This window comes from Lissotriton helveticus, chromosome 8, assembly GCF_964261635.1.
Source record: "Lissotriton helveticus chromosome 8, aLisHel1.1, whole genome shotgun sequence".
In the NCBI taxonomy this organism is placed as follows: Eukaryota; Metazoa; Chordata; class Amphibia; order Caudata; family Salamandridae; genus Lissotriton; species Lissotriton helveticus.
Genome location: NC_136069.1, coordinates 6,358,705 through 6,376,429, shown reverse-complemented (window position 1 = coordinate 6,376,429; position 17,725 = coordinate 6,358,705). Strand labels below are relative to the sequence as shown.

At 48.7% G+C, this 17,725-nt stretch overlaps 1 protein-coding gene across 5 annotated transcripts in view; it reads left to right on the top strand.

Annotated features, from left to right (window-relative positions):
* SPAG17 (sperm associated antigen 17) overlaps nt 1-17,725 on the top strand; it is a 1,244,773-nt gene that overhangs the window by 572,774 nt on the left and 654,274 nt on the right. For all 5 annotated transcript variants that reach the window (XM_078656351.1, XM_078656349.1, XM_078656348.1 and 2 more), the window contains one exon: nt 459-609. In XM_078656351.1, the coding sequence (XP_078512477.1) occupies nt 459-609 (151 nt within the window). The remainder of the gene's footprint in view (nt 1-458; nt 610-17,725) is intronic.

Genomic DNA, 17,725 nt, shown 5'->3' with positions numbered 1-17,725 from the left:
ACCTTACGTGGAAAGGCCAGAGGAATCCACCAGGTTGGACCACCGCTCTATAGTGGTTAAAGTAGTATCGGCTGTGAAATACAACATTGTTCAAGGCGGCTTTTGTTTATCCTGCCAGCCCTTCCCGTGAGGCTGACTAGGTGATACAAGGTGAAAAAACTAAGAAGCCCCAACACTTCCGCAGCCTGCAGACCATTGTCCACCCTTCACCACCACAGTCCTCCAGTCCTGTGGGTGACGTATGCTCGAGTCATGGAACAGTACAACGTTCACACTGTGGGTGTAAAATGTCTCTTCCCCTGCTTCTTCCTATGACAGCCATCCAATCAGATGGCTTCTGCTTCTGGTGACAGGATGGCATCCCCTGAAACCAGAGGAGGCAGATTGAGACAGTTGGCTAAGTTCTAGGTGGCATCTAAACATTGTGTAACTTCTGCTGTGTCTTGCTCTTCTTTCAGATACCAGATGACCCCGACCCTGCCAAAATTGAGCGAAAGATGTTGGAGAAACTTCCCCTGATGGAGCTGCTTCACTTCACATCGTCGCGCCCAAGCGTCACCACCAAGCGCCTGGCCCAGATCCATGAGCTCATGCACTACTGCACCAATGGTGACTTTTCCATATATTCTTTCTCTTCGTATTGAAGGGCTGATCATTGGACTAGTGGGTGGGTACGCACATTAGAAGCCTTCTCATGTGTCAGGATGTTGTAGGGTTACCGTCTGGTGGTGGAGAGCACATTTTTAAACGTAACAGGCTTATCCAATGGCTGGCCCTCTGCAATGTTCCTTCCTCCAATTACTCTAAATATTTAGTTACATGTGCACAGTGCACTGGTATTTTTTGTTGGAAAGTCCTACATGGGTTTGTGTTTCTTTTCCTAAATGTTGACTCCTCTGAGGGTATGATACTAGCCTTGGCCAAGGTGTGCTTCTGTAGGTTGACCCCGCTGTTCACCCCTGTGGAGTCCCTGTAAGTCTGACCTCAAACCAGAGAGTCCTAATGGTGTGACCGTAGGCATTTCTCTTCTATTGGAAGTGCAACTTTCAACTGTATTTTTGGACTCTGGCCTGCAGCATCTGCCAGCCTCTCAGTCCAAGTGATGGTGTGTGAGGGACAGGGAGAGGGGATGCGGAAGTCTCAAAATAATGAATTACTTAGAAAAGTATCTGGTTTCCACCAGAAGGCCGTGGTCCTCTGTCTGCGCCTACGCAACAACGACTAAATCCAACTCAAACACCATGGGGCAGAAGTATAAAAGCATTTTTGTGGTCGATAACGGTCCGATTCACACAATCAGGCCGTTACCAACCGCAAAAATGCTTTTTTTTCCGTATGTCCATCGCACAAATTGCGGTTTGGTAACATGTTATGGAATTGCAATTTGTGTTTAGTGATTCGGTATTTGGAGCGGCGTGTTTAGGGCGTCCCTTTCTAATAGCGATTTGCAGTGGGATGTATGAAAGTTTGGCGACCAAATTACGGTTGCAAAACATTCATTTTTTACTGACACTTCAAGGGTGGTGGTAACCATTCGCAAATGGGTTGGGCTCCCCATCTCCTCTGTAAATGTTGATCCAAATATTTTTTAAGTGCTTGCAGTGGTCCAAGGACCACTGCCTACTCTTAAAAAATGAAACTTAAATGCTTCCTATTTTTTTTAAATACATCGTGTTTGCCTTTAAAAAAAAGGGGTGCATTCAAAAAAATAAGAATGCTTTATTAATGTAAGGATTTGGATGTGGTTTCCGCAGGAATGCCAGGAGCCGACGACAACCCCAACCCTTCCCCCTACACCGCCTGTGCCTATCAAACACTAGGACACAAGGGTGCCATGGAGGGAAAGGAGGGAACAAAACAAGGAAAGTAGGGGGAGACAAAACACTGGACTCTTCGGACACTGCTCTCTTCTTGCTTCCTTCAGAAGATGAAGCTACAAAGAATCATGGGTTAATACAACAACAGTCATCCTACAAATTCCCAATGTCAATACATCAACCACCTTTACCTGAGAGCACAAGAGGGAGTCAATGAATGCAAGTAGGACATCTTCTGGAAACCCACATGTGACCGTGAAACTATGGATATCCAATATGGCCTAGAAGTGAGGGATGTGAGATATACCTCTGGTATGACACTGATAAGGACCTATATAGCGATATGATTGCACTTCTTACCTAACTAAACACACCTCTGGGCAAAAAGGTCTTGTGTGGTAAAAAGATCAAGATCACAGAAGTATTTGCCTGGAGGGCAAGAAATACATACATAAACACCAATAGAATATATAAGAAGAACACGATGTAAATATAGTGCGCTACAAGCGCTTTACCGGTTCTTCTCGTCCCTGTACTGTGATGAATGCCAGAATCCGGGAAGTCCAGAGAACGACCAAATAATAAATTCATAAAAGAGGAGAAAAAAAAAAGGATATCGCTAGGCGGTCCACAAAGCCTACAATGCCCCGTAACACTCCTCACCACTGAATCTGCAAATACCGGCCGTTCGGCGGGACCATAGTCCGGCCCAATGCAACAGGGAGACTGGCTATGTGCTATAGACCTACAGGATGCGTACTTCCATGTGCCCATTGCATTCAAACACAGGAAGTTCCTGCGATTTCAAGTCGGCACCAATCACTATCAGTACACGGTACTTCCATTCGGGCTGAAGTCTGCGCCCAGAACTTTCTCGAAGTGCATGGCAATGGTAGCGGCACACCTGAGGAAGAACAAGGTGTTTGTCTACCCGTACCTGGACGATTGGCTGATCAAGGCCTCCTCCTTCTCGGAAGCTCAAGCGCACTTCCAGAAGACGTGCGTTCTATTGAACAAGCTGGGGTTGCACATCAACATGTCCAAGTCTGTCCCGACTCCGGTCCAATGCATTCAGTACTTGGGAGCCACCATCGATACGATGTCAGCAAGCGTGTCTCCTTCGGAGGAGCGATGATTATCGCTCCTTCGGAAGGCTCAGGCTCTTATGACCGCTCCATCTACGACAGTGAGGACGGTGTCTTCTCTACTGTGATCGATGGCCTCCTGTATCTTCCTCACGCCGCATGCGCGGCTGCACATGAGACCGCTGCAGGAGTGCTTGGAGGATCAGTGGGACCAGAGGAGAGGATCTTGGGACGACAAGATACGACTGTCTCGGCATGCTCTTTAGTCTCTGAAGTGGTGGTGTTCAGCGGAGAATCTCCTCAGAGGAGTTCCTTTCCACAAGGACATTCCCACTCAGACTATCGTGACGGATGCTTCTCTCCAGGGCTGGGGAGCGCACTCCGGAGATTTACAGATTCAAGGGACGTGGTCCCCGACGGAGTCCACGTACCACATCAATTTCCTGGAACACAGAGCTGTTCACTTGGCTCTGAAAGCCTTTCTCCCATCCTTCCAGACCAACTCTCTGCTTGTACAGACGGACAATACGACCACGATGTATTACCTCAACAAGCAGGGGGGTTCGAGATCACGCACCCTGTCGCAGGAGGCGCAGGCGATCTGGCACTGGCTTCTGGCCAGAGGACTGACGATAACGGCCACCCATCTGCCAGGTGTGCAGAATGTTCAGGTAGACGCACTGAGCAGACTGATTCAGGAAAACCACGAATGGGTCATAAACGACGAAGTACTAGGAGAAGTCTTCGCAAGGTGGGGAACTCCAGACGTAGATCTGTTCGCCACCGCAGAAAACAGCAAATGCCGAGACTTCGCCTCCAGGTACTACCAGCCGGGGACGCTGGGGAACGCGTTATGGATCAACTGGTCGAACAGCTTTCTGTACGCTTTTCCACCCATTCCCCTGATTCCGACGGTTCTCATCAAGCTGTCCCAGTCCAGGGCGCGGATGATACTGATTGCCCCGGAATGGCCCAGGCAGTGGTGGTTCACGGACCTGCTTCACCGGTCTCTCCTTCCTCACATGAAGTTGCCGTGCAGGCCGGACCTTCTCACGAAGTTCGGGGGGCGGATGTTGCACCCCAACCTCTCATCTTTGAGTTTGGCAGCATGGCTCCTGAGATAGTGCAATATGGTCATCTTAATCTCCCAGAAGATTGCATGGACATACTGAAGGAGGCTAAGCGACCTTCCACTAGGACTTCTTATGCTTACAAGTGGAAGAGGTTTTGTATCTGGTGCAAGTCCAAGAACTATGACCCGACAACATGTAAGGAAGATGTCATCCTTCCATACCTTCTACATCTGGCGCAGTCTGGCCTTAATGTTCATTCCATTAAGGTCCATCTGGCTGCATTGACTGCCTACAGGAAATGCCCATCACAGACTTCCTTCTTCCAGATCCCTGTGATCAAAGACTTTTTGGAAGGATTGAAGAAAGTGTTTCCTCCTGTTCGGCTTCCTTCGCCTTCATGGGACTTGAATGTGGTGCTGTCCAGGTTGATGAAGGAGCCTTTTGAACCTATTCATAAGGTTTCGTTGCAGCACCTGTCCTGGAAGGCGGCGTTCCTCGTGGCCATTACATCGGCCCGCAGGGTGAGTGAAATTCAGGCGTTGTGTTGCCAAGAACCTTATACTGTATTTCATGCTGCTAAGGTTGTTATGCGTACTCACCCTAAGTTTCTTCCCAAGGTTATTTCTGATTTTCATGTCAACCAGACTATAACTTTGCCTACGTTTTTTCAGAATCCTTCATCTCCAGCGGAAAAGTCTTTACATTCCCTGGATGTTCGGAGGGTGTTGAAATTTTATCTGGATAAAACCAAAGATATTCGTAGGTCGGACCAATTGTTTATCAATTATGGATCAGTCAGGACAGGTCTTGCTACCTCTAAGCAGTCCATCTCGAGGTGGATTGTGTCCTGCATACAATTGTGTTACCAAAAAGCTAATAAGACCTTAGGGGGTAAACATAAGGCTCATTCCGCCAGGGGCAAAGCTGCCACGACTGCTTTGCTCCGTAATGTTCCAATTGCAGAAATCTGCAAGGCGGCCACTTGGAAGTCGGTTCATACCTTTGCTAAGCATTACTGCCTGGACACTGATGCCAGGACAGACGCTCAGGTTGGGCAGGCTTCACTGCGAAATCTGTTCGCACAATAGTGGTGTTATTTCTCGTTTCTCCACCGCCGCTTTGGTGTGGGGATGGGCTTGCCATTCTATTCACTAGATTATGACTATACACAGAGATCCCCTACTACAGAAGGAGTAGTTTCTGTCCTGTAACTCCAGTTCTGTAGTAGGGGTATCTCTGTTATAGTCATAAGCGTCCGCCCTCCTCCCCGGTGGAGAGAGATATTCATGTAAGGAATGCTACAGGTCTGGCTTGTTACGCCTTCAAAAAGAACTGAAAGTAAAAGGGACCTGCAGTGCATTCTGGGATACTGTGAAGTTCTGGAAAGTTCTCTTAAAGGCACAGTATCCTGTTCTGAGCCACATAATGGCAGCCTATGGGGCTTGTCTGTCCAGATCCTCCTCTCTATCATTCCAGAGGGTTTTTGCTGCTGAAGCAAGGGAAATCTGTACAGGCTTTGCTGTTTTGTGGATTTTTTTGGTGGAATTTCTAGTTGAAGTACTGGACAGTGTAGCCTGTGTTATAGGCTGCATTATCTGTCTTTAATTCTCTCTTAAGTGTCTGTGCAGGTCTGCATTTTTCGACACTTTAAGAGATTATTTTTGATTGCTCCGGGGTCCACGCACATGGGCGGGACTATTCACTAGATTATGACTATAACAGAGATACCCCTACTACAGAACTGAAGTTACAGGACAGAAACTACTCCTTATGAGTGAAGAGCTGTGATGCGGAGATTCATTGTCGAGGATGCCATCGACGGGGATGTAAAGACCTTGTGCCGAGAAGAGCGTCACACTGTGATAGTTCTGAAGGCGATGTGTCGGGGTCTATCCACGCAGCAGAGGTGATTTGCGGGTCTGCTCTTTGGTGCAACCACCTCATACAAAATCTTGAAGAAGTCCCTAGATGTCCAATGCAACCCCCAGCAGACGTTGGTCTTGGTGTCTGCTGTATCCGGATCAACCTGGTAGTTCGGGCTGGACTGTTCCTGTTGGGCGCAGGGTCAAGACTGATTTGCATATGTCTGGGTCTAAACTGGCATGGCACGTTGAGCAAAAAACGATGGGTTTAGGCCCCGATTTCTGTACTTGGGTGAATGTATGACATTGTTCAGCATTTATCCATCAACTGTTCTTTTTGCAACCATCTGCAGTCATCCACATGTGCATCCTGATCAGTCTTTTGTGGGATAGCTCCCTCCTTTATACCCCTGGTAGTTACCACAGCACCTTTACCAGTGTCTTCCACCTCCATTGCCCACCGCCTTACCCGGCCTCTCCCTGCCCTCCCCTTGCACTTACGCAATTCAAGTAACTCCAGTGGTGGGAAAATAACGAGATGTAGGTGTAAAGGACAAAAGATGACACTTCTGATGAGGCAGGGAGCGTCTGTTACCGCCGCGTCTTTGTTTACAGGCCACTCGTACCGATGAGTCGAAGCCCAGGAGTGCCTGGAGAAAGCACCAGGAATCACTCAATCAATCGTTGGGGTGGGCACCACCTAAGATGGCCACACTTATTTAAGGCTCCGACTGCCAACTGAGAAATCTCTCCCTTACATCCGTCAAATGTATCCGTTGAGCCAGCTGTACCTGCCGACTGGGAGCCCCTTGCATCCAGGAGTCATCTGCTTTGTCTGGGGGGAAATTTCGACAGCCCCAGCCCGAGCTCTTGGCCCCGTAATCGTGAGCCAGCAGGAGGCTACCCGGCATCATAGCACGAGACCAAGGTGCATGGAAGCGGTCTGCAGGCCCTGGTGGATTTTGACCTCTCCCCGGCCTGAAAATCACTCTAGCTCTTGCCTCGTCCCAGCCGATTCATCGTAGGCTTGGGAGGGCTCTAGGGTACGCACCGGGTGGGCTCTGGTGTATGCGGCTGACATCGTAGCTCTGCTGGCCTGGACCCTGTGATGCGGCGGCGAGTTGGGGCAGTGGTGGACTTCTCCAACCCCACCCCCCACTCTCCCAACCTGCACTCTTCGTTGCAACTGTGTGTGCACGCTAGGAGTAATCGGCCATTTTACACCCTGACGGCCTACTTTTTAATTCAGTTTGGCGCCCCTCCCCCACAGTGCATGACAAGCTTTGGTGAGGCCTTATTGTGGAATATATCGGCAAACTCGCGCTCAGGGGATTATTGTCAGTAGGACCCCCACGTCACAGGCTGGTGGCCGGATGCACTGCAAGGGGGGCGGACCTGGAGGTTGCAGACTGTCTACCATAAGCCCCAAAACGCTGGAGAATAGTGCTCTGAAGATGCTGCCAGTGAACTGTGGGCCTGAATGAAGGACTGAAAGTGTGGCTGAGTGTAGCACTGAAGGTACCTTCTGATCCCTGGGGCCCCTATTGAGGGGAAATAACACTTGTATTTGGGGGCATTCAAGAATCATTTATGCCTTTTCCGGGTTCTGGATCTCTCGGTCCCTGGCGTCTCCACCTTGGCTAGCCCTGAGATCGGAGGTCCTACCTTAACCTTCAAAGGCATAGCAGAGTTAAAGAAACACAGATCTAGTGACAAGCCCAGCCGCAGAATCATAGGGATCAACCGACTTAATTTGCCTGACTTTGAGATGGCAGTCAAGATCCATATCCTATCCTACCAGCCTTGTCCTCTTCATTCTCCCGTTACCGGACTCGAAACCTCTGGACACTTCATGTTCTTCATTCTATCCCGGCGGAGCACGAGCACCATGCCTGATTCCCGGTGGAGGTGCATCGACAGCTATAGGGGAGATTGGTTCCGGCTCACTGCTAGAGCTGTCACCTACCCAGCCGGACTTCGGACTTAGGTCTCATTGTTTTTTCTCCACTGCTGTTCTCCCTATGGACTTCCAGCTCCCTCCTACTCTACTTTTAATGGAACTATGACATTGCCCCCTGGGCTGAATCTTCAACTGTTTGGACGTATCGCTGAGCCTGCTTAACCTTTGGCTGATACCCGGTGGAGCTATCATACGTAGCTATAGAGGAGTTGGGCCCTGGGATTCACCCTCTCGGCCGCCACCTACCCAGCCGGACATCGGACGCTGTTTTTCCTCATCTCTCCGTTATGTTCCCTTCTCTCCCCCACATCAAGGGGCATTATCACTATGAGCCCCCCCTCTGCCTCTACTGTCCCCTATTGTTTTTCAACCATGCCCATTCTTCTGCCTTCCTATATTACCCCAATCCCCTCTACTGTTCCCCCCTTTTCCTTCCTTACTCCATTAATTTTTAGTTTTTCTATGTCATCAATGCACTAGTAGCGAATGTAACTGTAACTGATTTAATGCTGTAACATTGTTGAATCCTCATGTAAAGCGCTCTGTTACCTCCGGGTCGAGCCAGCGCTATATAAAACTGAATAAAAGAAAATCCGTGTTTGTTAAGCGCAACTACTCACCTGTGAGGGACTAAATGCGCTGGGGGGGGGGGGAGAGCTGTAGGTCCTGATGGGCACTGAGAGTCAGAATAGAAAAGGACTGACTGCAGCGTGAAGAGCCTGGCCTGGACACTCAAGAGCAGGTGAGGAGCTGCCTTCTGAAGCCACCCAGAAGCAGGCATCCACAGAAACGCAATGAAAAAAGGCCAAGAGTTCTTGCTAAGCTTTCTCCCACAAAGCAAACCTTCAGCTCTCTTGAGACAAAGAGGACAGTTATTAACTCCAGAGAAGCTACACCCTGTTTGCTGAAAATATTCCTCTTTCACCTCGGGACAGTGTGTCATAACGTGGATTTGGCTTTGGGAAAACCAGTCAGTCTCTTCTGGGCAGTCTGTAGAATAACTTAATATATATAAAGATCAACACCCTAGCCCTTGTTAGACCTGGCACCTTAGCGTGAGTCTCCCTTCCACTTTTTGCTGATGTGACTCATGTGTTTTGCTGATGTTAGCTGCTCAGAGCACTGTGCCGCTGCCAATCAGTGCCACAGTACAGGTGCTCCCTATGAAAAGTGTGTACATTGATTGGTTTCCATGATTGGCTTATTTGGTTTACTGTCAGTCCCCAGTAAAGTGCACCAGGAGTGCCAGGGCTTGTAACTCCAAATGCTGCTAGTGGGCCTGCAGCACTGGTTGTGCCACCCACAGAAGCGGCCTAGTAAAATGTGTCTAGGTCTGCCATTGCAGAACCTGCGTGCAGTCTGGTACTGTCATGCTGACTCCGCAAGTACACCTACTTGCCAGTCCCTAAACCTTCCCTTAACTTCATATTAGTCACCCCTATGGTAGGCCCAAGGGCAGGGTGCATTGTAAGTATAAAGAAGGACAAGCCCTGATGTGTGTTGGATGTCCTAATAGTGAATTACAGCCATTTTCGTTTTTCACTATTGTAAGGCTACCTGTTCTCATAGGCCAGATTGGGCTGCTGGAATTATTACACTCTATAATCCCAGCAGGCTCAGTGAACATGGTAGAAAGTCAAGTTTAGTATGCCTGAACTCAGAATAATAAAATACTTCTTTTAGTAAAGTTTATTTTAATATCCTGTGTTTGCAAATGCTACTTTTAGAAAGTTAGCATTTGCTGGCCTGACCATTTCAGCCCGCCTCTGCTAGGAAGTGTATCTGCTGTCTGGTTTCTGTGAGTGACAGGGCTGGGCAGTTCCAGGGGACAGTCTGGGCTGCCAGGTGGTGAATAGAGGTATTACCCCCAGGGTAGGTGGGAAGAGTGCCCCTTGACTCTGAATAGGGCTGTGCTCTGCCACCACAATGCTGGCTCCATGTCCTGTGGAGCATCTGATGTCCCTGCCCTGCACCCTGAAAGAAGAAGGCAGCTTCCTGTCAACAAAGTGCTCCAAAACTGGGTTGAACCAGCCTCAGGCCCCCTGGCCTGTAAAGACAAAAGAAACTGTGTATAAAAGTAGGAGCCCTGCTCCTAAACATTAGATCCTGTTCATGCAAAGAAGAAACTCTGCCCGAAGAGGAGGACCTGGGAAAACGACATGGAGGACTACTGTCTCTAATCCTGAGAGACTGGCCTGTGGTGGGTGCCTTGCTGCAAGAAGGAGAGAAGATAAAGACTGAGAAAGACTTTTATTTCACTTGCATTTCTATGAACAATCTCCAAGGGCTTGCGTGTGAGCCTGCCCCCAGAACTGAGCCCCAGGACCATTGGGCTCTAAACCCCCCTGAAGAGAAAGCCGCCGAGTGTACTGCCTTTCCCCCCGCAGCACTGACAAAGACAAAGAGGAAAGCTGAGTGTGCTGGGAAAACGCATCACGCACTCTTAAAGAACTCAAGCACCTTCATCCCGCCGAACAACGTGACTTCTGCCCGCCGAGCCGCAGCTTGCAAAGTGAGAGCCAGCCCCTCCTGGCCCAAGCACCGTGACTGCTGTGATATCGAGCCGTAGCTCACAACATAAGGAGGGACCCGTCCGGTCCAAGCGCCGCAGCGATCTGCCCCAGAGTAGTGGCTGCACAGCAAAGATGGACATCGCCTGGAGTTCGCTTCCCCCTACGCCATGTCCTATTTGAAAAGCGCACCGCTGCTGTACGTGAACTGCTGCGGTGTGTACTGCGGCTGGGTACGTCGTGCCCGTTGATCGTACTGCCGCCCGCATCACACTCGAACGCTTCCCCTCTCCAGGGTTGATGCGTACGCTGCACAGAAGAGCCTGTCTACACAACGCATCGCCCCCTCCACGTGCGGGACTATTGAGCCTCGAGCCGTAGCTCACAGGGCCCGAGAAAGCACCGTGACGTGGGACATCTGGATCGACACCGCACCGTCCGATTCGATTTCCACCAAGAAACAGGTACTTTCCGCTGCGAACTGTGCGCCGTGCGAGTCTCACTAAAGCTTTCGACTCGCACAGCCGGCTCGTTAAATAAACACTTGGTACGCCTGCGTTGCACGGCGTGCCCCGGAATGCCGTGTTGGCGAGGCGCGTGAGATACGGCAGGGTCTTCCGTTTTCCAACCCCACGAAGCGTACAGCAGCGCTACGAAGCGGACAGTAGTGAAAGGCCTTGCAAACCGGAACTGAACATTGCCTTGAGTATTGTGGCATCATTTCTATAATAACTGGAACCATTTTTGAACCGTTAAGCCTGTATTCTCAAGTCTGCTTGAAATTGAAATATAAAAAGTATATTTTTATATAAGAACAGCCTTGTGTCTCTGTGTGGTGGTTTGATAAATTACTGAGTGTATTACTGCAAATGCTTAACCATATATGTCCTGGGGATTACCCTTGTCTGCTCGCGCCATGCCGCCTAGAGGGTGAGCAGGGGTTATTTCTAGGAGTAGTCCGTTGCCCTGACTAGAGGAGAGGGTCCCTGCTTGTCACAAGCGCATACCTGTGCCAACCAGAGACCCCCAATTCTAACAGCCGAAAGGATCACAAATTTGCATTTGTAGTATATATACAGTGATCGTTGACCATTACTCAGTGAATACAGTCCAGTAACTCAGCCACATACTCTTTTTAATTTTTGCTTTGCTGGAAGAGATCCCCTGTGTTTGAAGTCATGCCTGGCTCAAACAGCATAGAAAAAGTAGCATCTGAAACCTCTGAAGTAGTGGAGGTAGAATGGGATGGGTCAAAACTGGACAGCTACAAGAAATCCGAGTTGAAGGGCTTCTGCAGGAAGTTCAAGGTTCCACATGTGGGATGCAAGAACAAGGTGGATATATACAAGGCGCTGAAAGCCTGGCTTGAATCAAGGAATTCACCTGAGCATTTTGTGATAGTTGAACCAGCAGAGAGCGTCCATAGCTTTGGTAGAGGCCTGTCGCCAGAGGAGCTGACAGATAGACAGGCAACCCGGGATCAAAAAATTGGCAGAGCTGAAATTAAATGGCCAATTGGAGCGAGAGAGCAAGAAAATGGCTCTGGAAGAAAGGAACATTCAGATGGAGCATGAGATGAAAATGAGGGAGCTGGAGCTGAAAGCCAAAAGTTTGGACAACCCTCCCTTTGGTGGCAGCACAACGCCGGTGCAGGTAGAGTCAAGGGTGTACAGGCCAAAAGATGTGGTGAAAGAGTATTTTAAAAATGATGACATAGGGCAGTGGTTCAAGGCCTATGAGGTAGCCATGTCCTCCCACCGGGTCCCTGAGAGAGATTGGGGAGCGGGGTTGTGGGGGCGGTTCCTTAGCAAGGGGCGGGACACACTCTTAGATTTGCCCTCTGAAGCTTATACTCTTATCCCCACATGAAGGAAGCTTTGATGACCAGGTTTGGGTTAACTCCTGAATTGTATAGACAGAGGTTCAGGGGGTGTACAAAGATTCCTGGGAGTACCTATGTGGAGTATGTAACCTTTTTCTGCAGAGCACTGGATGGTTGGGTGAAGGGTAGCAAAGTGAATGATTTCCAAGGTCTCTTTGATTTAATTGCATGGGAGCACTTGTCTAGTAATTGTTTTCCTGAGCTACGCCAGCACCTGATTGATGTGACACACAAAAAAGTGCCCCCTACTCAATCTACTTACAATCAAATTTCAATAGGATCAAAACAAATTTCATTCAATCTGATCCGGTATATTTATTTATACCATTTAGTCATGTGATCATATACAAACACTATTTTTCTGGCAAGAGTAAAATACACAATACAAAGAGTTGCACACAGTCATAAACAATTGACCAAAAAACGTATTTACAAAAAACATTCAAAAAAGAAGAATTAACATCACAAAAACATCAATTTAGACAAAACAAATTGCAATTAATCAATTTTGCAATATTCTACACCATTTATATACATAAATTGCTTTCCTAAAAAGAGCTGATTCAAGCACAAGAGTATCAATGCATGTGTTAATTTCTTAAAAAAACATTAAATGTTCAAGCTGACTCTTGGTTGACTCGCCGACGCGTTTCAAGTTCGGACCAAAAGTGTCCGAACCATCATCAGGGCTCTTTTATTGTTCAATTATTTATCTGTTAGGATGCAAAAAACCGAAGTTTTAATGACAACCTAATCGCCTCTTTTTATAAATGAATTTTTAGGAACCGTTTGGATATAATATAATAGTACCTGTATACTCTTATACGGATGACCTGTGGGAACTTCTGTTAAGGGACACAGTCTTCTCTTCAGGTCATGGATGCAACAATTTTCTTTAAATGTGCATGGGATCTATAAATGAACAGTAAATCGTTCATAGTTGTGAGGATAGCTGTTAGAATGTTTAAAACAACGTAGTTGAATACTTCGTGAATTCATACCTTAATCAAAGCAATCTTGTGCTGCACAAAGGGGCGGAGGGATGTCTCGATTCCCGATCAATTCCGATATCGGGAACACTCTAACTCCCAGAATGCATTATTGCTAACACCGGCCTATTTACATCCCTGTAAGATGGCCGCCGGCTCCAGAAACGAGCGAGGAGTCAGTGACAGACAACGGCTCGGGATAGTTGCAGCAGACCGCGCTATAAGGTAAAGTGGCACACACGGCGGATTTAGCCGCATTTTGTGTTTAATTAAGCCCCATAACCAGAATGGCACTGATATAGCTTCTCTCTCTTGTAGGGAGTGTATAATAACAATATCGGAATTGATCGGGAATCGAGGCACCGGAATAAAACCATACTCGTGCAGGCCCCGGATGGGGCGGTAAACGGGGGCGAGAGGTTGCTCGTTTATCAAGACGAATATAGGTATGTTAGTGCTGAAAACCCGGTTACAGGATATGCACTAGTTAGCCAAAGTCTGTCTGTTGCTAAGAAACTGTATCCTCATGAAGCATTTTATTTATTCAAGATAACGTGGGTTCCAGAATAAAGAAAAAAAGAAAAGGAAGTACCTGGCCACGAACATCAGAATAGATACCTCAGCAGGTATGATGGCCTCGTATTGTCATATAAAGGGGAATTAAAGCAATTGAATTATATTAGGCTGTCTAAAAGAACATTATGTGTTGTTGAAATAGGACTGCATCACACAAGAAACCGACATCCCTCCGCCCCTTTGTGCAGCACAAGATTGCTTTGAATAAGGTATGAATTCACGAAGTATTCAACTACGTTGTTTTAAACATTCTAACAGCTATCCTCACAACTATGAACGATTTACTGTTCATTTATAGATCCCATGCACATTTAAAGAAAATTGTTGCATCCATGACCTGAAGAGAAGACTGTGTCCCTTAACAGAAGTTCCCACAGGTCATCCGTATAAGAGTATACAGGTACTATTATATTATATCCAAACGGTTCCTAAAAATTCATTTATAAAAAGAGGCGATTAGGTTGTCATTAAAACTTCGTTTTTTTGCATCCTAACAGATAAATAATTGAACAATAAAAGAGCCCTGATGATGGTTCGGACACTTTTGGTCCGAACTTGAAACGCGTCGGCGAGTCCACCAAGAGTCAGCTTGAACATTTAATGTTTTTTTAAGAAATTAACACATGCATTGATACTCTTGTGCTTGAATCAGCTCTTTTTAGGAAAGCAATTTATGTATATAAATGGTGTAGTATATTGCAAAATTGATTAATTGCAATTTGTTTTGTCTAAATGGATGTTTTTGTGATGTTAATTCTTCTTTTTTGAATGTTTTTTGTAAATACGTTTTTTGGTCAATTGTTTATGACTGTGTGCAACTCTTTGTATTGTGTATTTTACTCTTGCCAGAAAAATAGTGTTTGTATATGATCACATGACTAAATGGTATAAATAAATATACCGGATCAGATTGAATGAAATTTGTTTTGATCCTATTGAAATTTGATTGTAAGTAGATTGAGTAGGGGGCACTTTTTTGTGTGTCACGTTAAATATAGGGTCCAGCCCTCACTCAGCCCCGCCAAGGACCTGTCTCCCCCCTTTTTGAGCACCTGATTGATAGCAAGCTGACTAACCGTAGGAAGCTTGCTGAGGAGGCGGACCGCTGGGTCAGCACCAGGGTCCCCAAGGGTCAAGTGGGAGACTCAGCCAAGGGTGGGCAGGGTCCCCAGCAGAAGAGTGGGGGGGACAAGGGTAAACAGAAGGGGTTCCAGAAAAGCCCCCATAGTAATCCCCAAGGGAACCAAGGAAAAGGTTCTCAGCCTCCCCCACCCCCGAAGCAGACCGGTGCCCAACAGGTAACCCTGTTCCAAAGGGGCCCCCAAAATGTTACAAGTGTGGTGAAGTGGGTCATTTTGCCAGTGATCCCAAGTGTCGCCAGTATGTGAAACCAGCACCCACTGGTGCTCCGTACCGGCAGATGGCTAGTGTAGCCTTTGGGGAGGAGGTAGAAGTCCAAGGTGGGTGGGACCCCGTTCAGATGACCCTAGTCTCACTAGGAGACAGTGAGATGGTCCCTGAGAACTACTTACCCTCTAACACTAAGAAATATGGGCAAGTAGTGACCGTCAATGGGAAAAAGGTAGAAGCTCTTAGAGACACAGCAGCCAGTGTGACGGCAGTCCGGCAGCACCTGGTGTCTCAAGAGAAAGTTGTACCCCATGCCCATTGCCGTGTTGTCAATGCTGACAACACAGAGAGTCGTTGTGCAATGGCTCAGGTTCCCTTTGAGTGGGGGGGGGGTCTCTGGTACTCTGCAGGTTGCTGTGAGAACTTCCATGCCTGTAGACTGTTTGCTAGGGAATGACTTGGAGAGCTCCCCTTGGGAAAAGGTGGAGAATACAACTCACCTGAGAATGGTGGGTTTAACTGACTAGGCGTGCATGACTACCCGGTCAATGGCAGCCAGTAGGGGTGTGCAAGAGGTCCTGGAGCCTTAGGGAGAGGCCCAGGAACCGGCCTTAGAGGGAGGGCGCAGGGGGGCGCGGGAAACCGGTCCCTGAAGTTCCCACGGCCCAGGAGAAATCAGACCTTGAGGGGGATGCCCTGGAGCCTACCAGGGAACAGATAGCCGAACTGGCCCATTGGCAGCAGGAAGGAGGCCCCTCCAGGGAGGAATTCTGCAGGGAGCAGAGAGAATGCCCCTCTCTCGTGGGTATGCGGCAGCAGGCTGCAGACCAGACCAATGGTGATCAGTCCGGTACACATTCCATTTACTGGGAGAATGACCTCCTGTATTCAGAGCCTATGGTTGCTGAACCTGGGTCAGCCTGTGCGCTGGTGGTACCCCAGAAGTTCAGAGCCTTCCTATTGGGGCTGGCTCACGATGTGCCCTTAGCAGGACATTTGGGGCAGGACAAGACCTTTGAAAGGCTTGCCCCCCACTTTTATTGGCCCCAAATGCGTAGGAGCTCAGATGCTCATTGTAGGTCCTGCCAGACTTGCCAGGCAAGTGGTAAGAGTGGGAGGAAGCAAAAGGCTCCTCTCCAGCCATTCTCCGTCATCAGTACCCCATTCCAGCGAGTGGGAATTGACATTGTGGGGCCTCTGGACCCCAAGACAGCCATGGGCAACAGGTTCATCCTGGTCTTGGTGGACCATGCCACCCGGTACCCTGAAGCCATCCCTCTGAGGACAGTGACGGCCCCCGTGGTGGGACGGACACTGATGGGAATTTTCTCCAGAGTGGGATTCCCTCTAGAGGTGGTGTCTGACAGGGGCACCAATTTCATATCCAAGTATATGAAATCCCTTTGGCAAGAGTGTGGTGTAACCTACAAATTCACCACATCTTACCACCCCCAAGGAAATGGGTTGGTTGAGAGATTCAACCGAACCCTAAAAGGCATGATTATGGGTCTTGAGGAACCCATGAGGCGTATTGGGACGTCCTCTTACCATGCCTTCTCTTTGCATACCGTGAGGTGCCACAGAAGTCTCTAGGGTTCAGCCCCTTTGAGCTTCTGTATGGCCACCCAGTCAGAGGATCTCTAAGTCTGGTCAAGGAAGGCTGGGAGCAATCTCCCAGGAAACCTCCCCAGAATGTATACAGTTACATGCTGGCCTTCAGGAACCAGAATAGGCGTTTCAGAGCACTTGCTGAGGCAAATCTGGAAGCCAGCCAGGAGGAGATGAAGTGGTGGTATGACCAGAATGCCAGTCTGGTTGAGCTTCAGCCTGGTCAGATGGTGTGGGTCTTAGCCCCAGTGGAGCCTTGTGCACTTCAGGACAAGTGGACAGGCCCCTTTGAGATTGTGGAGCACAAGAGTCCTATCACCTATTTGGTGGACTTGCAGTCTCCCAGGAACCCCTTAAGGGTCCTGCATGTCAATCGCCTGAAGCCCCACTTGGAGAGGTCCGAAGTGGGCATGCTCTTGGCAAGAGATGATGGGACGGAGGAGGAGTCCGAGCCTCTTCCTGACCTCCTGGTAGCCTCAGAGCGAGATGGATCAGTGGATGGAGTTAACCTCTCACCCACCCTGACCCCTGAGCAACAGGATGACTGCCGCCAACTGCTGGGGCAGTTTCCTGATCTATTCTCCCTGGTCCCTGGTGTCAAGGATTGGTGCGTCCATGATGTGGAAACAGGAGACAGCTTCCCTGTAAAGCACAAGGCTTACAGAGTGACTGACAGGGTCAGAGCCTGCATCAAGGAGGAGGTCTCAAAGATGCTTGCTCTTGGGGTGGTTGAGTCATCCAGCAGTCCTTGGGCCAGCCCAGTGGTCTTGGTCCCAAAGGCTGCCGCGCCGGGAGCCACACCTGAACTCCGGTTCTGTGTGGACTACAGAGGACTCAACTCAGTCACCAAGACTGACGCGCACCCCATCCCCAAAGCTGATGAGCTCATAGATCAGTTAGGGAGTTGCCCGGTACCTCAGCACGTTTGATTTGACGTCTGGGTACTGGCAAATCGCCTTGACCGATGGGGCCAAAGAGAGGTCAGCGTTCTCCACACCAGATGGGCATTTCCA